At 43.3% G+C, this 27,285-nt stretch overlaps 1 protein-coding gene across 1 annotated transcript in view; it reads right to left on the bottom strand.

Moving 5' to 3' along the window:
• Positions 1 to 3,476: 3,476 nt before the first annotated feature.
• The window catches only part of ENTREP1 (endosomal transmembrane epsin interactor 1), a 64,424-nt gene continuing 40,615 nt past the window's right edge, over positions 3,477 to 27,285 (bottom strand). The window contains exons 3-11 of the mRNA XM_050761233.1: positions 24,449 to 24,559; positions 20,143 to 20,271; positions 18,544 to 18,651; positions 18,291 to 18,424; positions 12,441 to 12,570; positions 12,176 to 12,254; positions 10,293 to 10,445; positions 7,465 to 7,757; positions 3,477 to 4,330 (exon numbers count right to left, since the gene is read on the bottom strand). Coding sequence (XP_050617190.1) covers positions 4,127 to 4,330; positions 7,465 to 7,757; positions 10,293 to 10,445; positions 12,176 to 12,254; positions 12,441 to 12,570; positions 18,291 to 18,424; positions 18,544 to 18,651; positions 20,143 to 20,271; positions 24,449 to 24,559 — 1,341 coding nt within the window. The 3' untranslated portion in view covers positions 3,477 to 4,126. The remainder of the gene's footprint in view (positions 4,331 to 7,464; positions 7,758 to 10,292; positions 10,446 to 12,175; positions 12,255 to 12,440; positions 12,571 to 18,290; positions 18,425 to 18,543; positions 18,652 to 20,142; positions 20,272 to 24,448; positions 24,560 to 27,285) is intronic.

Below are 27,285 nucleotides of genomic sequence, written 5' to 3'. Positions count from 1 at the left end.
AGAGAGAAGAGGGGGTCCCCACCTGTTCCCTCCCAGTCCTCTTCTTCAGTGTCCCCAGGGCCTGTCACACAAGAGAAACGAAACTGGGAGGCTCCATCTAGAGTGGAACCCAGGTGAGCACTAATCCAGTGTGGCCTGCAGACCTGCTTTTCCCTGGTCCCTGACATGAGTAAATTCAGAAAAGGAGGGTCAGTGTTTGGTGATGTTAACATGATAGAGTACTTTTATGACTATTGAATCAAATAATTTTTCAAGGGTTTGAATGGATTATCAGACCATGGAAAGATACAGGAAACTTGAATGCATGTTACTAAGAAGTGAAAGAAGTCCGTCTGAAAAGGCTGTATAGTACCTGATTCCAAGTGTATGACATTCCGGGGAAAGCAAAACTCTGGAGACAGTAAAAGGACCAGCGGTTGCCAGGAGTTAGGGGAGAGAGGCATGGCTGGGTGGAGCACAGAGGATTTCAGGGCAGTGGAACTACCCTGTATACTACTACAGTGGTGGATACACGTCATTACGCACTGTTCAAATTCACGGAATGGACGACACCAAAGGTTAACTCCAGCTGGAAGTGCTGGTCTCTTACCCCTGCCGCATTCTTAGCATTGGGCCTCAGTTTCCTTTTCTGCAAATTGAGGGGGTAGCATGATCTGACCTACCCAATTTGACAGTTCAGCTAATGTCTGGTTCTTTTGACAAGTACAGGCAGCCTCTGGCAATGAGGGGCCATAGACTCCCCCTCCAAACCTCACCATCAAGATGCTCCAATAAAAGCAGGTCTTGGGGAATTCTGCCAGCCAGCCACGCTCATTGGCAAGGCTGCACAAAATAGGGTGTACGCTTGGGGAAGTCTTAGCTGTCCTCAGACTCTCAGACATGTAGCTTGCTTGAAAGGTTGGGGTTCTGAAGGAGCAGCCTGCATCTCGGTCCATCCTGTGACAGTCTCACAAAGTGGGGACCAGATTCTGATGCCTCATTCATACAGAGGCAACGATGACTGTGCAGGGCTCCTAGCTGTCCACATTCATAAACATTATTTACTTCGCCAGTGAAAACTTATTTCAAACATCCCTTATGCTAATTAATCAACCCTCGGGTGTAATGTTGATGACCACATTTGAAATGCTTTGTCAACACCTCTGGACTATGGATTCCTAAAGAACTCCAAAGGCAAAACAGCCCTCCCTATGTATATTCAGTTAACCTATGAGCATGTGTATTATTAATGCCTAAGTATTTAAAAGTATATTACTACCCAGATGAACCAGCAAGGAGATAAATCACATGACTTCTGAGTTCCCTCCCATGCTAAATATATGTAAACTATTGTATTTTATATATATATAAAAACATATATAGGCCGGGCGCGGTGGCTCAAGCCTGTAATCCCAGCACTTTGGGAGGCCGAGATGGGCAGATCACGAGGTCAGGAGATCAAGACCATATATAACCCCGTATCTACTAAAAATACAAAAAAACTAGCCGGGCGATGTAGTCCCAGCTACTCGGGAGGCTGAATGTGTGCTTGCAGTGAGTGTGTCCGTGTGTGTGTGTGTGTGTGTGTTTTTTCCCCTTTAATACTCCTTAAAGTCAGGGAAGGAAGGCAGAAGTAGGTTTTCAGATTTCGCCATCTCTCAAGTTGCAGGGACAATTCTGTGAAGCTAAGCCAGGCCCCTACTTGCTCCTGGTGTCCATCTAACTGATGCTGTCAGGTTTTATGCCTCCTTTCCTCTTCCAGTTGCTGCTGGCAATTTCTTATTCCTCGAGATGGCTGAGGCCATCTCTGTGACTGTCCCCTCAAGACTAGAAGCCAGACACTGTCCACACTTGTGGTGCAGACCTGTCTTCCTTGAGCCTTTCAGGTACATAGGGAGGCCTGTGGTGGCGGGTGGAGGTGAGCAATAGGGTTCAGAAGGGAAGGTGGAGAGGGATGCAGCTAGGAAAAAAACAAAACAAAACAAAACTGATTCCAGAGCTGTAAGAAAGGTGCAGCCAGGCCTGAGTGAGGGAAGGGAAGGCCAGTCCCTTCTCTTGCCTGGCTATGGGACTGGGACAAAGTGGTTGGCTAAGAGCTGTAGGGCTTCACTTGGAGAAAGCAGTTTGAGGGTACACAAGCAGCTGTGAGGGAGAGAAGAAACCAGACCGGGCCACGTAGGCAGTCCACGGAACGTTGGAGAGCTACGGTGAGGCCCTCAAACAAGGGAGGGGCTTACCCGGGGCAGTGGGCCAGCCCCTAGTGGACAGCTATGGTGCCGACAGGAGGACTCCTGGAGAAATGGAAAGATCATGAGCCTGAAGGGGAATTCAGTTTCTGGGAATGGGCAGATAAGAATGGAGAAAATGTCATTCTGAGATGTCACTGTAGTTCTTCCCCAAACACAGCTGACCCCAGGCAAGAGGCCAGACCCCAGCCTGTTCACAGCCCTCCATCTCTCCCCTGTTTCCAGGGCTGTTTCCACAGCCCCCTTCACCCCAGCTCAGCACCTCCACATAAGTGTCTTTCCCCTCCTTTCCTCCATCCCTTGTCCCCACCACAGTTCCCACTCTGGCATTGTTTGTTGGCTTGGAGCCAGGGAATCTGTGGTCTGGGGAGGCAAGCTAGAAGTCTTAACAGCCCTTTCTCACAGGAACATGAAATGGCAAATCCATTTCATGTTCGGGAGGTCGAGGAACAGAGCAGTTTCTGGAGCTGGACTGCCTGGGTGTGAATGCAGCTCCACCCCTTAGCTGCGGGGAGACCATGGGCACATTACTGAACCTCATTTTCCACACCTGTAAAATACAGACAATAACAGCTTCCACCACCTACACTGTCATAAACACAAAATAGGAGTGTGTGCAAAGCTCTTAGCATAGTAGCTGGTGCACAGGCAGTGCCCAGCAAGAAGCAGTACTCCATTTCCTATGTAACCTCTTTACTCAGCTCCTCACCTCCACTCGTGTCTGGCCCAAACTATTCTCCATGCAGCATGGTGATCTTTTGAAAATATGCTGACATCCATCACTCTCCTGATGAAAACTCCTTAACAGATCTCATTGCTAGCACAGCAGGCAGCCTGCGCAGCGACTGCCCACCGCCGCCCTGACTCGGGGCTGTGGTCACAGTAGCCTCTGCTGTTTTTCACCTCTCTCTACCTGGAACATTATTCCCTGACCCGCTAAGTCATGACTCAGCTCAAGTGTCATTTTCTCAAAGAAGCCCCTCTAACCACCTACTGCTCTTTTTCAGCAATAATCCTCAATCTGTAATTACTTCATTGATTTATTGTTCATGATCCCATGAGAAGGCAGCTCCATGAAGCCATCCAGCCAAGCGCTTGCTGAAGGAATGAAGGACACGTTATCCACGGGTTTTAGGTGCTTTATAAATTAAACCGGTTCAGTGGCCTGCCCAGTGAGCCTGACCACCACAGTTCCAAGTACGGTAAGGCCTGGCTACCTAAGTGTAAACAAATATTACACATCAAGCCCAGTGGCCCAAAGTAAACATTTTTATTCTCAGTTCTGCCTTAGGGGTGTCTAGTTTTGCAAGCATGAGTAAATGGAATCAACAATAATCCTCTCCTTAAATGTCTGGCATTAAAATTTGTTACTTAAAAAGTTTCTGGTTTTGCCTAAAGAAAGTGTGATTTGAGGGTGACCTGAAACAAGGCTTGAGGCTTGTGGACACATAGGGTTAATCGCCTTATTTCCTGCCAATTCACAGAGCAGTGAAAGGCCACAGGCAGCTATAAATAGCGGTCAGGCAGATCTGTCCTTCCAAGAGGGAAAGAACTTAGCAACAAAGAGAGACGCGAGGGGTGAGGCGGGCAAAGAATCATTAGCCCAGTTTCTGCCCGTGCCAGGGCATGTGACCCTTGGGAATGCCGCGAGGCCCAGCAGGGGAAGGAGAGGATCAACGCTTTCGTAACCTCCAACGCGGTGCATCCCAAACCCAGACGGGCCTGGACCGACCTGTGCATTTACCCCTGAATGTCCTCGGTCAGCAGACACGGGAGCCAACAGGTGGGAAAACGTGTCCTCCAGAGTGCTCCTTTTTTTGAGGGGGACCCAGCTCCCAGGCAGGAAATGGCAGAGAGGACGTGGATCCTTTCCCTTGGAGTGGCCTTCTGTCTTCCAGGGTTCACAGGACAGTCTCTCGGATGACCCCAATGAGGCTGTGTGGCCGCTCAGCCTCCATTCGCCGGGACCTCCTCTCGGCTCGGGGCCTCCCCGCCGGTGCGAAGGTGCTCAGGTCGCCGCAGCTCTGGAGGTGCAGCAGGCCAGGCTGTCTCCGCGAGGGCAGCGTGCGGGCCCTGGATGTGCTGGGTTGCAATGGGGCCATTATCTTTGGGAAAAGAGAGGGTGGGGAGAAGTTAAGTAAGCTTTACCAGATGTGGCCCTTTGACCTACCTCCTAAGTCCATCCACCTATCTTAATGTGTAATTGCTTTGAAAAAGAAAGAAAAAAACGCATTTTCCCAATGTGGAACTCACCTGGAATTCCAGGGGTTCTTTGTAAATCCTCCAAATGTTCTACCACTTCCGCTGTAGACCCATAAACCACACTTAACTGATTTGTCCGCTGCAATTTCTTGCTTTAACATTCTTCTCATAGCTTTTCTCTAATTTCTCTGAAGCCTAAGTCAGTGATCCTCACTGGCATCTGAACATTATTACTGGGTCAGGGAGGGACGGGTATTGTCAGAAACATGAATTCCCTGCTGAATTGCCACAGAATTCCCATAGCAATGGGAACAGTTAGCCTGGACTCAAGAACCTGCATTTTTAACAAGAATCCAAGTAAAAACCACTGGTATGGGATTGGGACCAGGTGATGGGTTTATAAAATGTCAACCAAGTCAACCAAGTATAGGCACAGTGGCTCACACTTGTAATCCCAGCACTTTGGGAGGCTGAAGCAGGTGGATTACTTCAACCCAGCAGTTTGAGACCACCCTGAGTAACATAGTGTGACTCCATCTCTACAGAAAAAAAAAAAAAAAAATTTTTTTTTAATTAGCTGGGCATGGTGGTTCATGCCTGTAGTCCCAGCTACTGGGAGGTTGAGGCAGGAGGATCACTTGAGCCCAGGAATTCTAGACCAGCCTAGACAACATCGCAAGACCTCGTCTCTACTAAAAATAAGAAAACTTAGCTGGGCGTGGTGGTGTGTGCCTGTAGTCCCAGCTACCTGAGAGGGTGAGGCAGGAAGATCACCTGAGCCCAGGATTTCAAGGTTGCAGGGAGCTATGACTACACCACTGCACTTTAGCCTGGGTGACAGAGGGAGACCCTGTTTCAAAAGAGAAAAAGTCAACCCAAACCATCCAATGATGCTTCAAATGGATCTGATAATCCTTTAATAAACAATATAAAAACTAGGCCAATTTATTTGTAAAAAGTCTTTAAGAATGATTCTTTTCGCTAAATCTATTTTGCAATGTGTCACAAACATAATTTTGAATATATAATAATATCACTTACTCTGTAAAAATGGCAAAAATATGAAAAATTCCTCATCCAACTGGGATTGAAGAGGAGAAAACTGTCCCGTCAATTTTTTGTAAATTGCACAGCCATGTCTGTTTGACCTGTAATAGTGTCAGCAGCTCGGGGAAAACTCGGGGCTTTACTGTTACCCAACATCACAGCACAATCATTTGGATGACTTTTTGTTTCATTTGTACCATTCTGAGCTTTTAAGGTCATTAAAAGATTATTCCCCCAAAGATGGGAAATTAAATTTTATTAACAATCTACTTAATTACATCTGTCTTTGAGGTCTGTCCTTGTCTCCCGATTAAGAAAAGTTCAACATTCATAGAAGTTGACTGTTCTACACAGTAAGTTAGGACAAGTGGTTTTGATATCAGTGAAAATTAAAATGGATCTAAAAGCTCCAATATGCGAAGCCAGCTAGAGTCAGAAATAACCGGTCTCCTTCTGCTGTCCTTACCTCCTTCTGCCTGGGAAAACGTATGGAATTGTGAAACCTCACCTCTAGGGTCCAGTCCTGGAAGGCCCTGCAGATGACCCAAAATCTATCACAACAATCTCAGCACCTGAACTTTTAAACTGCCTGGGGCACAAAGATCTAGCAACCATTCGTGATGATAGCATCTAGTGAACTGTATAAGTGCTTGTTCTTTTTCCCCAGAGTTATTTCCCAGGGAGCAAGACTTTGCAGAAGGTCCAGGCCCACTGCCTGGTGAATGCTCCAGCTCTTAGCTCGACAGAGCTTGGCAGCCTTCCAGAAGCAGCTCCTGTTTATTGGGCTCTTGGGGCCACAGAGAGGGAAGGTGACAGAGAATGACATCTGGAGTAGCTAAGGGACACGAGGATGTAAAATGTTTCCCCCACACAGGTTAGTAACTAGAGCCTGACCCGGAATCGTAACTGATCACTCTTTTAGAGTGCAAACGCAAGACGGTCTGTGGTTCGTGTATCTCTTCATGCAAGGAATCAGATCATTCCTCTCCCTGAATCCCCTGAGGGACTGGGAGAGAGTTTGGCTTCTGGCTTCTGTAAGAAGAGGCCAGCAGGTAGAAAGGGGGAACAGAAGGGAAAGTGAGAAGGGTATTTACTCAATCTGAATTAAAAATTTACCTACATCCTGAAGTTGGTAATTACCCTGAGAAATTAGCCCACTTCAATTGAAGAAGTATTTGTTGGACATTTAATGCACAAAGACACAGAGTCACATAACATCCATACGTCATTGTGGGGTGCTGTCTACGACATCTACCCCACTACCTGCAGCAATGAAGCCAACACCTAAAAGGGAATGGCTTTTTAAAAAGGTGGAGAGAAGGCTCCTTCCAGAAGGAAACACCATTCATTCAGAAATAGAGATATAGAGACTACCTAGTCCAACCCTTTACTTTAAAGAGGAGAAACCTGAGACCCAACTGGATTATGTTCGTGCCCAATTCTATCTTTTCTCCAAGTGGCTTCAGTTTCGGGGATTGCCTTGTATTTTTTAATCTATAAGAAGAAAGGTGTTTATTCCCTCAGGACCTGTTGGCTTATCTTGCCAAACATTTCATGGGAATGTGAACAGCCTCTTAGAATCTTGTCAATATTAAAATTCACCTATGTCATCATTTTCAAAGGGCTGAGAAAACATGCCTTATCAAAGGAAACCTTCAATTCAGGAAATCAAATGTTGAATGCACTCCCCATTGTCCATATCCTCCGCTTCTATTCCTGGCATGCACTCTTTTCTTTTTGCAGACATGCTTCCACATCCCAGGAAAACTGGGTTCTCTTCCCTTGAGCCAAGAATGACGTGGGAAAGTTACCACACTTGAAAGCTCCATGGCTTCCTCTCTCTCTCTCCCTCCCCTGACCTCCCAACCCCATTTCCCTGAAGACTGTGACCATGAATTTACTCTGCCTTGGGCAGGAAAGCAGAGAAGCCACTTTAGCTGCTATAAAAATGAGTTATCTGATTCACATCTGAGATTAATAATAGAACTACCTGTTCTAGGAAACTGGCACTTGTGATGGCTTCCTCCATGTGCTCCTCATCAGACTTCAAAACAGATTTAATGTTTTCTACAAGTTCATGGATGTCTGGGGTCATGGTACAGGAGGACTGCTCCAGGAACCTTGCCACCAGCAGCTTGGTGTCCAGGTAGGATTTGTAATCTATCAAAGACCGCGGTCTGCATCGCGAAGTTCTCGATCTCAAGCCTCTCCTCAGAGTCACCGCAGCCAGATCCAGTCTCCTTTCAGTCTGTGTCGCAGCTTCACAGCTGAGCACCGGGGCAGCTGTGGGCAGAAACAAACAACGCGAACCCATTGGCCAACCCCTTTTGAACACATGCCCGTACCTGAAAGCACAGACCACAAAACTCAACATGGAAAGCATCTGACAAATGCTGATAGCCATGCACATCCTGCTTTTCATCTTGCAGAAGGGGGGAAAACAATTTTGACACAAGGTTATTCCCTGATGTCCAGTTCCAATAGGATATGGCCCAAAACATGTCATCGTGCCATGTGACATCACCTGCAAGGTAAAGCCAGATGGTGGAGAGGAGAATCCAGAATGCAAGCCATAATGAAGTTAAGTTTCATGGGGTATGACAAACAGATGGGCATGGATGGGCCAAGCAGGAAAAATGTGGCTGACCCATGAAAGGATGTTCCAAGGAGCAAGGATGAAGTAGTCAATTAAGAGAGGAAAGGGCTGAAGAGACAAGACTTGTCAGATGAATGTAATGCTCTGATCACTTTGACTATACCTTTGTCCCAAACGTCCTCAAGGACATTGTACTGACTTGTGCTATCGATGCTCACACCATGGATATGAGGTAGATCTATAGCTATTACAGAAAGAGAAATTTAGATGCAGAAAAAGTACACATCATGCTGGAAGTCAACACAGGGCCTGGGAAATCCATCGCAGGCTCTAATTTCCATGGCTACCTACATCAGCAAGGGTGTAAAGACCAGCAGAATGCTTCTGCACTTTGAAGTGGGTGAAGCAAAACTCAGATCTGGTCATTATGTGTCCAGAAGCCAGCCAGCAGCCTTCAGCATACACAACACTGGCATCAGTCTATGAAGGCCTGATAAGCAGAAATTTAGAAATTCAAAGAAGACAAGAAGCAGGGGGCGAGAGAGCAGGTGGAAGAAGCGGAGCACTCCTTTTCCTCTGGAGAAAGGCAGGCACGGGGAGCTCTAAACCAGGATTCAAGACTGTCCTCTCAGGCAGCCATATGCATGTCACAGAGAGCAAGAGTCTTCCAGAAGCACTCGCCAAAGACACTCATGTGTGAGGACAGAGTCAGTGTCTCCACTCTTCCACTTGAAGGCAACCTGGCACCTTCCACAATGGAGGGCTCCAGCAGCTGCTGTCTTCACCCCTGCAGGTCTGCAGAATGAGAAGGGGTTCCAGAAAGATTTCCCTAAGCTGTGCAAAACAGCTAAGTTCCCGTTGAGGCTGGAGTCCTCAACTTGCCAGGTAGGGTGTAGGAGACCCACAGTGAAGGCAGGTCTTGGGAATCAGAAGCCAGGCTGCCCGGCCACTGTGCTTCAGAGACACGCTCAGTACCAGGCGGCAGGATTTCCTCTCCACTCAGAAGCTGCTGTAGAGACAAGAGGAATGTTCTCTCTGGCTCGAACATGGTCAGTCCAGAGCTGTGGCAAATAACACACACTGTCAGACAGGCAGAACCGAGACTGCAAGGGCTCAAGACAGGACCCTGGAGAGAGCAGGGTGGAGGATTATCAAAGTTTTATTTGCATAGGTGTTTTAGAGGAGCAGAGGTCAACTCTGCTAGACTACTTCACAGGAAGAAGCTGGTGCTGGTGGAGTTACAGGAGGTTTTAATTTTCTCCCTTTAGTTTCTTTATTTTTTATAATTTTCTACAATGAAGAGATATTTGGAGATGTTCAGGTATTCATATATTCAGGAAAAACTCAGTGTTGTCATTTTAATTTTTAATTATTCAGGTAACAGCTATACACAAACAAACAACACAGAGAGAGAGGTGAAGTGTGTGGGTGTGTGTATTTCATTCTATCCAAAGTTCTAAAAACAAGGTCAGATTTCAATAATTTAATCATCTACTCATACATATTAAATATATAACAAATTATAAAAGAGGGAGTATACAAAAATCTTTTTGACTTTTTTTAAGACAATGCATATTCCCATAGGATTGCAGCATCTAGAAGTCAGAACTAGGTGTGCATAACTGTCTTCATGTAGTACCTAGCATAGTATCATGTACAACCAAATTCTTTTGATGACAATGACTTAAAAAACAAAAAACAAAAAAAAAACCCTACCATCTTTTTTTTTTTTTTTTTTTTTGATATGGGAGTCTCACTCTGTTGCCCAGGCCAGAGGGCAATGGCGCAATCTCGGCTCACTGCAAGCTCCGCCTCCCGGGTTCACGCCATTCTCCTGCCTCAGCCTCCCGAGCAGCTGGGACTACAGGCGCCTGCCACTGTGCCCGGCTAATTTTTTGTATTTTTGGTAGAGACAGGGTTTCACTGTGTTAGCTAGGATGGTCTCGATCTCCTGACCTCGTGATCTGCCCGCCTCGGCCTCTCAAAGTGCTGGGATTACAGGTGTGAGCCACTGCGCCCAGCCCCTACCTTCCTTAAAAGACATGGTAGATGTATAATCCTAACATGGACGTAGAATATTTTACTTTCCCAAGACCTCATAAACGCCTTCAAATGACCACTTAAACTGCAGGGTCTTGAGCTGGCCAGAGCCACCCGCCTTCACCTAGCTCCTTTAAGCAAATAAGCACAGAGCCCCGCGCAGAGCTTGGGAATGACGTCACCTCTGTCCTCGGAATGATGGAGCACAGGGTCACTCTTTGACCTCGTCCTCAGGGGTGGGAGGGCTCTCCGGCTTCTCACAGGACGCACCAGGGTTGAACTGGGACTTGACATGGATGCGTTTTCTTCTGCAGGTATGTTAGGAATGGCCCCACCTGATTAAAAAAAAGAAAAAAAAAGAGGCGAAACATAAATTATTTCACCAGCTGTAGTCCTCAAAATGCGCAGGAAACACCTGTGAGCCTGAACCTGCCCGGGCAAGGGTAACGCAGTTAATAACATTTACTCAGGCTGCTGGCCCAGTAGGTTTTTATATCACTGCGCTATGGGAAAAGTTGCCTTTCCAAACCACCCCTCCACACCTAAAACAAACAAACAGAAAAATTTACATCCAACAGCAAAATAAAGGAGCCATGCCAAAATGTCAGGCTGTTTTTCCCAAAGGTGCTTAGACTCGTCTCCAGGGAAGCATCCTGGGGCAGTACGGAGAAGCACCCTGACCTATCAGGATGAGCCTGGTTCTGGGAAAGTAATACCTGCACAGGTGAGGTGGCTGCTCTGTGGGCTGCAGAACTCCCAGAAGGCTGAGTTAGAGAGTCAAGTATCCACTAAACAAATCCGTAAAACCCCGCGGGAACTGGATAATTTATGCTCATAAAAAAAAATTGCATTTTTTGCATTCGTGAGCCTGAGTTGCAATTCGGGAAACTTTTCAAAATGGAAAAATTTGCTGGGCACAGTGTCTCATGCCTGGAATCCCAGCACTTTGGGAGGCCGAGGCGGGCAGATCACCTGAGGCAGGAGTTCGAGACCAGCCTGACCAACATGGCAAAATCCCGTCTCTACTAAAAATACAAAAATTAGCTGGGCATGGTGGCAGGCGCCTGTAGTTCCAGCTACTCAGGAGGCCGAGGCAGGAGAATCACTTGAACCCAGGAGGTGGAGGTTGCAGTGAGCTGAGACTGTGCCATTTCACTCCACCCTGGGCAAAAGGAACAAAACTCTGTCTCAGAAAAAATAAATAAAAATAAAGTTAAAAAATAAAAAATGGAAAAATTATGAACATACTTAGGAGACAGGACACTGCTTCATAATTCTACTTGGGATGGAAGGTGAACAGAACACAAAGTATTACATTACACATAGTACTGCTGAAAAATTACCTTCATCTAAAATTGCTAAGAGTTGATCCATTATTTATTGCCATTTGCGATTTTGTCCTGCTGAACAATTTTCTGGGCCACTTAAAACCTCCCCAAAGAGAGAAGGCCATAACAATGTTCCCTTAAATTACAAGGATAAATGTAAACTGACTCTAGTACTTACTATAGTACTGAAAACCAGAATTCACTAACTGCTCAGGCAGCATGACATGGGCCCTAGGTTATAAATGACACAGCACAATCTCACTGCAAATTCCCCCTGCCAAAAGTCTAGCTAATTTTAATAGGAGGAAGAAAATTATAGATCAGAAAACACAGGAATACCAAATCAAACGCTGTAACCTATTTCATGGTTCCTGAGAATAGTCTGGTTCATAAAAATGTCTAAGGATATCTTTTTTCAGTTCACGTATTTTCTCCCATTTATAAGCCCTAATAGTTGATGGCATTTTTGCACCTGGAGAAAAAGGTAGAGCTTGAACTATTTGCTCCGAGAATATCTGCCCTCCAGCACAATACCAGACAAGATCATTATTATTATTATTATTCATTTGTAGAAACAGGGTCTCTCCATGTTGTCCAGGCTAGCCTCAAACTCCTGGCCTCATGTGATTCTCCCACCTCGGCCTCCCAAAGTGCTGAGATTACAGAGATTAGCCACCTTGCACAGCCTATTTTATCATGTTTTAATCTACTGAATCATGTCACAATATATCTATTACCTTGAGTCACTTGTGTGCAGCCCGGATCCAGTGGGATCATAGCAGCTTCTGATCCTTCTGCCATTTGGAATGAAGATCCCTGCATCACAGGAAAAAGAGGGTTATTTTGTTGATGTTTAACTCACTGCTCATTAGACCCAGTTAACTCCTTAAAAAGATGTGTGGGGCCCGGTCTCCCTGCTCTTCTCTGGGGGCAGGGGTTGGGGAGATGCTGTGTTTCCCACTTGCAGTCAATGTACTTAGAGAGATGTGGGACAGACAGTACCTGCTCCTGGTCCATCTGGCTCACCACAGCTTCATACGGCGGCGGGGGATCCAGAGGACAGAACACTTCCACACCTTTGATTCGAGCTCCGTAGATGTGTGGCAGGGGAATAACATCAGGACCAACCATCCTAGGAAAAGGAACTCGGCGTCAGAAAGCACATTCTACAGACTGGCCACGTGACTGCAGTGATGCCTGGATACTGGCTTCACTCTAAACCAGGGGCAAAACCACTCACCTCTCCGTACCATGGTCTGCTTGGCCAGGAGAGGGAGAATAACAGAAGCTGCTCTCTGACGAAGTGGCCAGAGTTCCTTAAGCAAATGACAGTGTATAAAATGCAACCCCATCATTCCTTTTAAACCCATCAGTCAAAAGCAAATAATCCATAGAGACACAGAGCAGATGAGTGGTTGCCAGGGGATGGGGGAGAAGGGAATGGGGAGTGACTGTTTGAGGGGTATGGGGCCTCCTTGAAGTATTGAAAATGCTTTGGAACTAGATAAAGATGGTTACAAAATAATTTGAATGTACTAAATGCTACTGAATCATATACTTTGGTTAATTTCATTTTATATGAGTTTCACCTCAATTTAAAAAACAAGTAAGGATTCAGGAAAATTCAATTATTTCTTACATTCTACATGGCTCTTGTTTTTGTCCTGTGGGTAAAGAACCATCAACAGCAAAATTCAAAATAATAGCAAAATCCTCCACAAGATTTCTCACTAGTGTTGACAGAAAATTCCACAAATCTCTGCCCAAGGTGCTAGATGATCTAGATAATGATGAACCTAAGTTTTAAAATAATTTATAAAATACATATAAAAGCCCGAAAACCTGTATTCCGCTATGGAGTATCAAAGAATGAAAAAAAAAAAACAAAAACCAGCAAAAGTTTGTTCTTGAAATACAAAAACAGGATTTTAAAAAGCTAAAAGAAATGGATGAGTAAACAGATTCTGGGGCTAGTTGCTTGCAGGCACTGCCTTTTGGGGAGCGGTGTTCTCTGAATTTATAGTTGTTTCATTTTATTCTTTGTGGCCATGTACAAAATGTGATTGGTGGAAGAAAACATTTGAAAAGGATGTCATCTTCTTTCTTCCTAACAATAAATCTGGGACTGAGAAGAACGAGACTCTGCAACCTGAGTGAAAAGATGAGAATGCACTCCCTCATTTTCACCTATATTTGTCTGTTCATAAGCAAGGCTCTCATCCCTTGCTTGACCTGAAAGGGAAGGCAGAAGGTGATGTGCTAACGCCTGACGTGGAGATGTTTGCAGGTTCAGCACGCAACATGTCAAGCCTCCAGTTGAATGCGAGGCACTAGCACAAAGGGTCCCTTCGTGGGGGAGGGGTCCTAGCAAAGTTATCAAGAAAGAGAGATTCTCCCCTTAGAGCAGGACTTGCCAACAGGCTTCATTCCAACTCCCATACTCCACCGAAACTGTTTAAGAACTATATGTGCTAAGTGACTCTGAGAAGCCAGACCCTTCTTGGATCTAAGAGTGAAGATTCTTTCCTGGCAAATGAACAGTGCAATTTGTTTTCATCAATGAGACCTATGGACTTCTATCCTCTCTAGAGGGCCAGCCTTCCATCTTTAATGAGCATAGCCCCCATAAGCCATCTTCCTAGCACTTACAAACACTTGACTTTTTCTCTCCAACAAATGACACCTGTATTTCTTTGCTGCTGTGTCCCCTGCCTGGAAAGTTTCTATCCCCAGCTTTGTTACCTGTTTCTTAGCTCTGATGGTCCCTGTTTGGCAGTCCCAACACAATGGGTACCTATGTGTCCAGAGAGAGAGGAGGGCTTGCTGAGGGCCAAGAGGTCAGAGGAACAGGCCCTGTTTTAGATCCTAAACTATTGTAGAATTTCTTCCAGAAGAATAGCTTGAGAAAGAGGGGGCATACTTTATCCAAGTTGACCACAAAATAAACAGCTTCTTTGGTAGTTTTGATAATGCCCATAAAAGCCTCACTTTGAAGGAAGATGCTGCTAGAGTTGACATAGAAGAAAAGTTCCTTTCCAATTAAGCAATTTCTTGTTTTACCTCGTTTGTGTTAACGAGGGTCTGTGGAGGGAAATGGGTCTGCTCATACTGGCAGGTTGTTTTTTGTGTGTTTTTTGACTACTGTTTCTTTCCCCAGATCCCCATGGCTCTCAGTCCTGGCAAGGTGGGTAGAATCACCTTGGGAGGTTCTAAAACTCTGGATGGCCCAGGCCTCACTTCTAGAAATTCTGCTCTCATCGCCTATGGTGGGGCCCAGGAATCTGCCTGTTGTCAGCGCTCCTAGGGGATTCTAATACACCGCCAAGATGGAGCACCATTGCAAAAGCAAATGGATAACGGTGATTGAAATTAAAGCCCTGTTCTACTGGGAAAGTTGATCAAATTTTTATTAAGAATGAGGGTCTTCAGAAGACAGTTGCCTAATAAGGTCAGGCTAAGGTTAAGAGCTAAGTGTTTCTTAAGAGCAGGACACATACTGAGAGCATTTTAAAACCCAGAACTAACACTGGGAAAGCCCAGTCTAAGATGCTCTTTTCAGAAAGCTTCTTAAGTCCATTCTCTCATAACAATACTCCCCGCAGCCACGTGACAACGAAGGTGAATGAGGAAACTGAGGCTCAGAAATGGTGAGAGACTCATCCTGGGTCACCCTCTGCAGAGACTCTAGAGCCTGGGCTCTTTCGAATTCATCACCAAGTCCCCAGGAAGCCTTCACTGGTGCAGGCTCAGGAGCACTGAAGATGGAAATGCAAAGCATGTTCTGCTTTCAGGCTACAAATAGGCCCTGAAGACTTACTCAGGGGGAATGCAGCAGCGAATACACCGTTGACCAGAGAATCCTCCTCCTCCTGTACTGGAAAACTGTGCCCTGTGACTGGGTACAGGGTTGCTGCTTGCGGAGTGGGAGACAGGGAAGGGCCCTCCCGCCCCCTCTCTAGAGCTGAGCACAGACTCAACCCCAGCATTGCCAGACTCCGCTTGAATTTGGATTTGGAAATTCTTAGGAAAGGAAATGAGTGGGGTTTTGTGGGGGCTCTGCTTTAAGAAATGCCCATGTCAACCATGTCAATGCCCAAGACCCCCTCAGTCTTCAGTTTTCTTTAATAGGGTACATCCCTAGAGTAAAAACCAGGTCCATGTTCAAGAAATAGGTTGGAGACTCCTTGATTCCTGGCTCAAGCCAACTTCTGAGAAGAAAGACACCCCGGAGTAGTGGAGGTGGGGTGCACGGCCCCCTCCTGTATCACAAATCAATTCACAAAGTAGTGAATCCATCTTTGGACAGAAACCTCAACTGCAGTCAGGCTTCCGTTTATGACAGTAACTCGAGAAGCCTTTTCTCAAGGAGATGCCAACGCATGAAGTGGTTGTATTTATAGAAGTTAAATCAACCTCTTCTGAGAGGTCATAATACCTTACAGGAAATGGGGAGCCTCTGTTATGTGAAAACTCTGGATAAAACTGATCGTAGAAATAGTAACAAAAACATTCGTGAATATTCTTGCCTGCCTGCTTATGAGAAAGAAAATTACCAGCTGAGGTTAAACCATTAGTGTGTATAAAGTTGATTTATACTGTGAATCTAGCAAAGTTGGTCACATTTTAAAATTTTTTGATAGGACATGTATTTAAATGTGAATAAATTCAGCCCTTTTGAAAAGGAACGTGGACTGCACTCTGATATTGGTAAAATTTCCAAAAATTAAGGTGTTTGCCCACTGGCAATATGATTATAGGGCTCTGGGCACGTTTTAGACTGGGCAATGTCTTCTTTCTCACAAGACTGTTTAGATTTAACTCCCTCCTTCTGCCTTCTTTCTAGAAAGTTCTGAATGATAAAGCCCTTGATGAGAAGCTTGTCTGTTGTCTTCCAACCTAGATGTGGCCAGAGGTAGTCTCAAGACTCAGAGAGACAAATCCGAGGATGTACCTAGATCTTAAAGAATGGAAATATCTGCAGTGATGAGCACTATTACAGTGAAGCAGAGAAGAGAAAGGAAAGCGAGGAGACAGGAAGGTCGGGAGTGCTCAGAGCACACTGCTGGATGGCTCAGCTCCTAAACCCACATGAGTCACTTTCCCCTTCTGCCACTGCAGAAACTAAATCTGTCTGTTGCCTCCTCCTAGGTCAACAGAGTGCTCATCTGCAACCTCAGCGTCAAAGAATTCCTCTTATTGGAGAGGGTATTTCTCATCCCCACCAAGAAATATCAGTCATTTTTACTATCCTCCAATGTACCCTCTACAGACAGCCTGAGATGGTGCTAAGATTTTCGCAAATGTGTCCTCAGGTACAGAAAGAACATGTGTTTTGCTGCTGTATCTCTTCATCCTCTGTCATTCTTGGCTCATTTCCCGAAAGATTAGGGAAGTCATCCCAGCCCCTGAGGCTGTGAAATTCCAGTAGAGGCCACTCCCTGAACACCACAGAGGCCAAGCTGTCCCACAGGCCTAGCCCAAGCCACCTGTCACCCAGCTGACACCCCCTCCAGCTTTGCGGTCATCTCTGCCGCTGCCTGGGCAAGTGAGCTGGGGAGGGTATAGAGGTAGGGTTCAGGTATAACTCTAAGGGACGAGTCAGCAGCTAAGTCACTGAAAAGAACACTAACAGTGTCTGGGTGGCAGCCCCACTGGTGACCCATCTCAAAGTCACATACAGTCACCCTGGACATTAGAAAATACTTCTCTAAAAACCTCAAGCTCAGCACCAAGTTGGTTTGATAAGTCTCTACATGTACTACAGGGATTAAAAAAATAGAAATTTCTAGCCCTCTGAATATGAAGCCAAAGACACTAGTATTTCTGTGGAATTGAGAGATTCTCTTTCAGAAAGTTCAACAGAGGTTTGCTTATCCTTTAAACTCAGCTTAACGTCACTTCTTCCAGGACGCCACCTCTGACTGCCTCGCCACTCTGGGTGAGCTGGACCTTCTCTGTGCACCCAAAGTCCCTCTTTTGAATACTACTGTGATCCTTCCAACACATTTTAATGACCTAGACTGTGAGCTCCTTAATGGTAGGGGAGGAAGCAGGTCTAGCTCATTTTGAATTCCAGTAACCGAGGATTCTATGTTTGTTGAATGAATAAATGAAGTCATTCTTTTAAAAAAGGTTTGTTTCTAGAAGTTGCTAACAATCAGACAAATGTATGTGGCATTTCAATGTACCAATAAAAATCCTTGATATTTAAGAAGGTCAAAATTTTGAGTTTGAAATTTGAAAAGGAAAGTAAGTACAGTATCTATTTTTTCTAGACCAGGGAGAGACAATTAATAATTAATCTCTTTTTAATGGCTAGGAAGAATTTCATGATTGTTGAGACCTGCTGATGGTATTACAATGAAACATCGATTTGGCCTAACTGGGAGTGTTTCCAAGGCAACAGTGACTCTAAATCATGTCAAATTACAGCTGTTATCTCCCTGGCTGTCAGTTTCCCTTAGAAAGCTAATTCAAATTGAAAATGTCTACCTTTAGGTCAAAGTTTAACTTTTCTTTGGATCCATCTGCTTTATCAGACAAAAAGAGACAGACAAAGTAAGACAGAAAACAGAGAGTGACAGAGAGAATAGAAACCCCTGAAAAACAGCACAATTGTTTTTCAGTTTTCTAAAGAAGGCTGGCAGAAGTGGACTCTCTAAAAGCCATACCTCAGGGTTCACTAGCTGATTTTGTCACTCAATGGGCTAATAATATTCCTTAAGTCAGGAACAATTTTTCTTTTTCTTTTTCAAAGCAAAGTGAGATCTCATGCTGTGAGTTCCGGAGACACTTCAGTCTTCAGAACCTACAGCACCCCACTGAGACTGCAGGGGAACTCAGGAACGATACCTGCGGTTCATCCGGGGTGTGCATGAGTAAAATGTGGCAAAATAGGAAGGGGGAGGCACAGGCGGCACAAAATCATCAGGGTCCGGGATGCGTCCATGATCCTCCACTTCTTCAGCAGAAATCTGGGATTCATCCTAATTAAACAGCAGCTCGGTTAGTCAACGGTCTTCATTACAAAGGCACGGGGAGAGAGGCAGTGGAGGACACGAAGGGGTCCATGGGCTGGCTCAGGGGAAACATAGCCATGACTTACGATGCAGGATCTCCTGGTTGCGAATATCTGGAGGTAGCGGAGGGCGGCGGCCACCAAGCAGACGGTGGTGGTCAGGGCATTCAAGGCACACAGGGCAAAGAGGACTTTCTGGGGCAAGGAAACAAGGGCACCACTAAGTCCTTCAACATACATCACCAGAATATCATGTAGAAAATCTTAAAAATAATAATAACGCTGCCTCCATAAGACAATTCTCAGGAGAGGCTGCATGTAAAGGATTTAGGTGGTGTCTGGCTCATGGAAAGCGCCCACATAAATGCTGGCTATTATTATGACCCTCATGCAATAATGCTCACTTCTTAATTCCAAAAACTTTTCTTAGAAGCTCCCTGTCACAGAACGACCTGGTATGACAGTATTTCTTTTTGCAAGCATCAGAATACTGTCAGGAAACACTCCTTCCAGGAGAGCAGTGAGTTTCTCTTCTGAGGCTGATTTCCCCAGGGATAGCAATTCCCAGCCTCCTCCCTCCCACAGCCTCCCACCCACACAGCGCACTGCTTCATTTGTGGCCACTGATTCTATTTCAAGAGCAATTGGCTGTGCGGCCCCATGCACACGACGAGGACGCTGCAGGGGCCGGCCCAGCCAGAGTGGAAATAGGACTTCTCTCCACTAAACACACATCTCAAAATAGCAAAAGCCATTCCAAACACTTCTGTTGGTACAGTCCTGGCTCCTTTAGTGGGGCTTTCCCCAAGCTAAGTCCTGGCTCCGAAAGTTTGGGGGTGACTCAGCTACCAAAAATGCAGAAGCCATGGAAAGCAGGCCATTTCTACATCCCACACAACCCAGAGCTGGTAGCTTGGAACAGTTCTCTCTTTGCTTGGAGACTCTTCCTCCCCACCAAAATGAAACCCAAAACAAATATCTAAAGAAAACCGGTGGAAGTGGATTCTCTAAAAGCCATGCCTCAGGGTTCACCAGCCGATGTTGTCACTCACTGAGCTAATGTTCCTTAAGTCAGGGCACAAATTTTATGCAACTCCCTGATGAAGGCTAATTTTGTACTTCTCTTCAACTGGGATCATCTGTTTGTTTAATCTCTTTTGCTTATTATAGTTGTTGCCTATGAAACAAGAGCTAAGGTGCTTCAATTCCTCCATATTTTCTGGCCAATCTCTCTCCTTAGTCTATGTGTTGCAGACTTGTAGTACTCAGTGGTGCATATGACCCACATAAGCAAACAAATGAGCATCAGAACAATGACACATGAGTGTGCAACTTAAAGGTTTTGCTAACAGCTACACCATATATATGTGTGTATGTATACATATGTACGTATAAATATGTGTGTGTGTATGTGTATACATATACATATATATAGTCAGGCTCCTTTCCATTTTTTACTATCTTACAGTTCTTCAGCACAAAGAAGGCTGTCCATACATAATTTAACACACACAATGATCTGTGGTTCCTTCTGCATTCAATTCTGTCTCTGGGGTCACTCACATGTGCTTTCAGCAGCTTAACTATTTGAAGCAGGTAACAGAACAGGAATATTTCAAGTAATTTTGCCTTCTTTGGGGGCTCCGTGGTGTATTTACTGTGGGGGTGGGAATCTGTTCGAGGTACCTTAAGTAGAAGGTGAACAGCACTACAGGGCTGAACTGGAAAGAGTTTCAAGGCGTTTTCTTTGTCTGTGCACTTGGCTGGTTGAAATTCTTCACAACAGAAGCAAATCTTGCCTTCACCTAAGTCCACCTTAATGGAGGAAAGGTAGAAAAATACTTTAATTATTAAGAAAACCACCCCGGCTCCACCATGGAACACCAATCCTGTAGAATGAGGTTATGGCAGGGTTCTGTGTCAGGCAATGCCTCTCTCGGTCAGGATGGGCTAGGGTATGGCATGGTAACAACCAAAACCTACACTTCAGTGGCTTTCCCAAAACAAAGGGAATTTTAATATTCCTCCTTTCTCCTTTAAAGTCTCCAGCTGAGAACTTCCTGTTTTTACACTAATCCCGTTTAGTGCTAACAAATAAGCAGCTAAATGAGACGAAGTATCAGCCTCCATTCTGCTCATGTACACGAGTCCCACTCTTCCCCAAAAAGAACCAAACTCACTTTCTTTTTCCAACACGATGCACTCTGATTTTCATTTTTTGGACTTGGTGCAAGCCTCAAGATCTTAACCTGAAAGCTCTCTCTCTCTCTCAGACAATGCTAGGCATCATCTTACAAAGTACTCCCTTCCCAACCAAGTCCATTCTTGATACAAAGCGTTTAGTTAAGTGGGAAACCAGGCCTATGTGGGCTGCACCCATGTGAGTGCTTTATCCATATAACATAGATGTCCAGCTCTTCAGAAACTTCAGCTACCTAGAACCTCTGCAGTGAGCCAGTCTGGATGGCAAAATTTTCCAGATGGGTGAAATTTAATCCCTTTAAACAAACCTATTTGAAAGTTTACTCATTATACAAATGATCATGAATACCAACTAATTTTCCCACTGGATACAAAGAAGCCCTCAGACTCTGTACAAAACGATTCCAGGCAACTGTGCATTGTGCGTTCCTGCTCCCCTATTCCTGATCCTTGCAGAATCTAATACCTTCACCTCCATTCTTAATCCCATCTCTGCCCAAATATTTCTAAAAACTTACTCTTGCTTCTCATCAGTCACTTTAGCCTATCCACAAACAAATCTGTAGAAGTCTCGCTGATCCTAAATAATGAACATCCACCCTGCATTCTTGATGCTATTGCCTGAAGAGGTCAGATCCTTGTCTTCCCCCCGTCACCTTTCAACAGTAGCATTCTTAACCCTACCAGCACATTTGAATTTTCTGGAGAGCGTTTTAAAAACCGATGATGCCATCTTTAGCACTCAGGGAACTACAAATTAAAGTGACAGCAAGCTCTCCCTTTGGCCTCATCAGACTGGCAAAACTTTAAAGAGAGAGAAACTCTCTTTGCTGGTGGAGATGTGGAGAGCCACTAGTAGAAACTCACCAGTCACTGGGGAGTTTAAGCCCTTTAATGAAGGAACTGACTATCCATTTTAAATTAAAACTACGTCCCCAACCACTTTGGAAAATTCTTTAGCACCACATGATCCAGCAACTCCATGCCTAGGTATTCACTCAAGAGAAATGAAAAGTGCCTCCCCAAAACAACAATGCTCACAGCAGCTTTGTTCATAATACCCCCAAACTGGAAACAATCTAAATGTCCATCAACAGGAGAACAAAAAAAAAAAAAAACAATTCTGGTATTTTTATAAAATGAAATAGCGTCCTGAAAAAAAGGAACAAACAACAGATACAATATAAAAATATGGATGAAGTTCAAGAACATTACTGAGCAAAATAAGTCAGACACAAAAATGTTCAAACCATGTGACTCCATCTATATGAAGTTCAAGGACAGGCAAAACTAACCTATGGTGAAAGAAATAGGAACAGTGGTTGCCTATGAGAGAGTAGAGACTGCCTGAAAAGAGAAACTAAAGAACTTTTTAAGGTGATAGAAATACTGTTTGGAGTATAACAAACAATATTTTGTTTGCACTATAGAGATTGGAGTATAACATGAGTGTATACATTTGTCAAAATAAATGTATACATTGGTCAAAACTTATAATGAACTGCACACTTAAGATTTGTGTTTTTCACTATAACTTTTACCCCAATTTAAAAACAATGGATAGAACAATAAAATGGTTGAATTTGTAATAATAAATGAGACAGGCAGGAGACAAGATACTGCTGAGAACAATTCCTTGTCCTGGGAACCTACTCCGCTTAGAACTAAAATCTCCCTAAGGATATACAGAATGATATTAATGGCAACACTGTGTCTATTGGTCAAAACCCAAGCCACAGCAGGCAATAACAAAATAAGGAACTAACTTGGTAGAAGAAATTAAGGGTGTTAGTCTGTATTTACTCTTCTCTAAGTGATACATCTTTAAGTAATAAAAACAGGATGCAGGGAAGTACATACAATATGCCCATTTTTAAAAAATCATGAACAACCCCACCCCATACATACTTATGTAATATTACATGACCATGAAAACATTAAGAAATATAATTTCCCAGCCTGTTACTAAGGATTTGGGGCGACAGATACAGGCAGAGCGGGAAAGAGGAAAGAACAACCCCTTGCCCGAAAAGGTTTCATTTGTCAATAATTTCCCCAAAGGAAAACAACACTTATAACATGATCCTGTTGACTATGTGCATTTTTGTGCATAAAGAGATGCTTAACACATGGCCAAACTGTTATCCAGGGATAGTGGGAATTCAAATGATATTTAAGTTCTGCCTTATACTTTCATGGCTTGCCCAAACTTTTATAATTATATCATCAGAAATAATCACAGAGTTGGTTTTGTGGTAGAAAAAAAATTTATTAAAAATAGACTTAGTGCAAACCATATTCTGATATACAGAATATATAAAGAACTTCTACAACTCAATAACAAAAAAACAAATAACTCAATTTTAAAATGGGCAAAAGACTTGTATAGACGTTCTTCCTTTAATGAAGACATACAAATAGCCAGCAGGCATATGAAGAGACTATCAACATCACTAATAATAAGGAAAATGCAAATCGAAACCAAATGAGGTATCACCTTATACTCATTAGAATGGCCACTTAAAAAAAAAAAAAAAAAAAAAAAAGCAGAAAATAACAACTGTCACTGAAGATGTGTGGAAATTGGAACCTGTGTGCACTGTTGGTGGAAATATTAAATGGTGCCATTGCTATGAAAACCGATACAAAGCTTCCTCAAAAAATTTCAAATAGAATTACCAAATGATCACTTCTGGTTACATATCCCAAAGAATTAAAACTAGGATCTCAGAGATATATTTGCATGCCCATGTTTATTGCAATGTTATTCACAATAACCAAGAGTAGGGGCCAACTTAAATATCCATCACAGATTAATGGATAAACAAAAGGTATCATGTACATACAATGGAATATTACATAGTCTTAAAAAGGAAGGGAATTCTAACACATGCTGCAACATGATGAACCTTGAGGAGATGATGCTAAGTGAAATAATCCAGTCACAAAAAGACAAACAGCGTATTATCCTACTTGTATGAGGTACCTAGGGTACTCAAATTCATAGAAAGGGAATGTGAAGTGGTGGTTACCAGGGGCTGGAGGATGGGGAGCTGTTGTTGTTTAATATGCATAGACTTTCAGTTTTGCAAAATGAAAAGAGTTCTAGAGATTGGTTGTATAATAATGTGAATATACTTACCTCTACTGAACTGTAAACTTAAAAATGGTTAAGATGGTAAATTTCATGCTACGTGTATTTTACAATAAAATTTTTTTCTTTTAAGTTCAGAGATGGTACAAGTCCACAACCTCTTACTCACAATGCTGAAATCCAAAAAGCTCTGAAAACCAGAAATCATGATAACAGCCTGCTGTCCCAGACTCCACTGGCATGCTATATAATAAATAGTATATGCACAATATTTAATCTTCTAAAATTGGAAAAACTCTAAATGCTGACACACACCTGGCCTCCAAAGGTTTCAGATAAAAGACTGTTGACCTGTATTCTGGCAATATCCAAATATCCATTTTTTTCTCTTTAGATGAGGACAGTCAGAGACTGATTGCTTGTGGACACCTGATCCATCTATTCACTATCTAATGATGCATTATATCACTATGGTTCCGGGGTTTTGCTGGCTGGTCCCTGCTTTGGAAAAAGTAATCGACAACTTGGGTGAAATAATCAGCAGGCAGCTCTTTGTTTTGTTTTCCCACTTCCTTTTACCCATTTCAGGTTTCACTTCAGGACAGTTGCCTGGTGCTGAATGTTGCAAGTCTCGCCAGGAACCCCTGACAAGCCAGGGTCTGCCTAGATGCCCGGTGATGTTTTAGGACTGCTTACCAGATCACACCTGGGGACGCTGGACACAAACTGGGCCCCTTGGCAGCCTAGGATAAATCCAGCTAGATTTAAGAGGACGCAAACCACAGACAGCAGCACAAAGAGGTTTACCTGAAATGGCAAGAGAATGGACAGTTAGTAAAAGATAACAGCTAAATTCAGACAAAGTTTTATCTAATTTTAAAACCTCATATTCTCTTCCAAGATGAAATTTTTTTTAAAAAGATCAGAACCGTGTTTTTAATGTGACAAACTTTTTTTCACATTTTAGAGTTGTTAAAATTGTGCTGAGGGATGCCATTGACTCTTAAGTCTTCTCAATAACCTCAAGTCCTTATTTTTTCCTCTTTGAAAATAATTCTTACTCCCTTATCTTTCATCCACACATTACATTAAGCCCTAGCTATTTCCTTCTTGAGCCACTCTTATTTTTTTTCTTTTAGTTTTGTGGGATCAGCAGCAAATAAACAAATGGAGAACTCTGGAATATAAGTGAAACCCAGGTACATCAAGGAGCTCAGAGCCTTTACTATCCAGAAATCACAGTATGCAAATGGACATAAAGATGGGTCCTTTTTTCAGTTCTGAACACTTTAGGTACTAAAGAATACGTACACAAAGATTTTCCATGTGCTTTTCTCTAAAGTTAATTATTACAAATATTACTCCGAATAATTTAAAAATTGATAGTAGTCAACTGAGAAGCCAGTATTTACTTAGTACAAGTTAGAGATTATGCAGGCTTTTCAACTTGAGAGCCATGATTATTAAGAAAATTAAATCTTACTGCAAATACAAAAGATTAGAGGAAATAATTATCAGTGTTAGAACCAAGCGTCAATTCAGGTAGCTGATATGTCAGAGTTGGCTGGTAAATGAGTTCACATATGAACAAGAAACCTTGTTCTTTAACTATTGTTATTCCAAGTCAAGCTTGAAAGCATTTCCCAAGACCCATTTTGAGTCAGTGTTTAATATCACATGATGCTACTTTACCTAGGGGGAATTCCTTCTTCTCTCCAAGAGAAGTTTGGCTTCTTTCCTTTTATTGTTAATTGGGATACAGCCTGCCATCAGATTTTGGGGAAAATACTAATGGAAGCTGCTGTTGTTACTGTTTCCCAGGCTGGATTCCTCGGTGTCTACTGGACTTAACTTGAGCAGCATATAGAATATGTCCCCTCCTGCACTGTATCATTTATGATTATGCCACAGTTTCTTGGAAAAGGAGAATACATAATTGGCAAAGGACAGGGCTTGATCTTCCCACATGGGCTTCTATTACACACTAGCAGTTGCTACTCAAAGAGATCTAATATATCTAGAATCTTCATACCCAATAACACAGTCACTGTTCCTATGGAAAAGTCTTGAGTTTTCCTTTGGAAGTTTTCTTTTAAGACAATGTACAATGCCTTGAAAAGAAAGTGTGGTTATAGTGCCCATCAGCACGCCAATAAAAATTAACATCATCAGCTATAAAACGGGTGAGGGCCCATTACTCCTAACACCAAACCCAAAATCTCTTCACTAAAATCTTAAAGCCAGCCCACTGAAGGACACAGTTAGGAAAATCAATAGTAGGCAAGCTACAGACCGGTAGAAAATATTTCCATGCATACATTCAACAACAACTTGTGTCCAGAATATACAAGTAACTCCTCAAATCAATAATAAAGAGACAAGCAACCCAATTAAAAATTGGGGCAAAAGACTTAAATAGACATTTCATACAGACACACAAAAAATATAAGACTAGCCAAAAAGCACATGAAAAGGTGTTCAACATAATTAGTTGTCACAAGTGCAAAGTAAAAACCAAATGAGATACCATTTCACACCAACTAGAATGGTTAAAATGTAAAAGACTGACAAAACCAAGTGCTGGTGAGAATGAGGAACACTTGGACTCTCAGACACTGCTTGTGCAAGTATAAGATGGCACAACCACTTTAGAAAATTGTTTGTCATATGAAAAAAAAGCTCATCATCACTGGTCATTAGAGAAATGCAAATCAAAACCACAATGAGATACCATCTCATGCCAGTTAGAATGGTGATCATTAAAAAGTCAAGAAACAATAAATGCTGGAGAGGATGTGGAGAAATAGGAACGCTTTTACACTGTTGGTGGAAGTGTAAATTAGTTCAGCCATTGTGGAAGACAGTGTGGTGATTCCTCAAGGATCTAGAACCAGAAATTCCATTTGACCCAGCAATCCCATTACTGAGTATATACCCAAAGGATTATAAATCATTCTACTATCAAGACACACGCACACGTATGTTTATTGCAGCACTATTCACAATACCAAAGACTTGGAACCAACCCAAATGCCTATCAATGACAGACTGGATAAAGAAAATTTGGCACATACACATCATGGAATACTATGCAGCCATAAAAAAGGATGAGTTCATGTCCTTTGCAGGGACATGGACGAAGCTGGAAACCATCATTCTCAGCAAACTAACACAGGAATAGAAAACCAAACACCTCATGTTCTCACTCACAAGTGGGAGTTGAACAATGAGAACACATGGACACAGGGAGGGCAACTTCACACACCAGGGCCTGCCAGGGCTGGGGAGGCTAGGAAAGGGAGAGCATTAGGAGAAATACCTAACATAGATGAGGGTTGATGGGTGCAGTAAACCACCATGGCACGTGTATACCTATGTAACAAACCTGCATGTTCTGCACATGTCTCTCAGAACTTAAAGTATAATAAAAGAAAAAAAAAGAAAATTGTTTGTCAGTTTCTTAAAAATTAAATATAAATCTCCCATGCAGAAGAATTGCAAATAATTTATGAAGCCACTGCCAAATTCTACCA

This window comes from Macaca thibetana, chromosome 15 (genome assembly GCF_024542745.1).
Source record: "Macaca thibetana thibetana isolate TM-01 chromosome 15, ASM2454274v1, whole genome shotgun sequence".
Lineage (NCBI taxonomy): Eukaryota > Metazoa > Chordata > Mammalia > Primates > Cercopithecidae > Macaca > Macaca thibetana.
The sequence above is the reverse complement of the archived record's forward strand: the minus strand, read 5'-3'. Positions and strand labels throughout refer to the sequence as shown.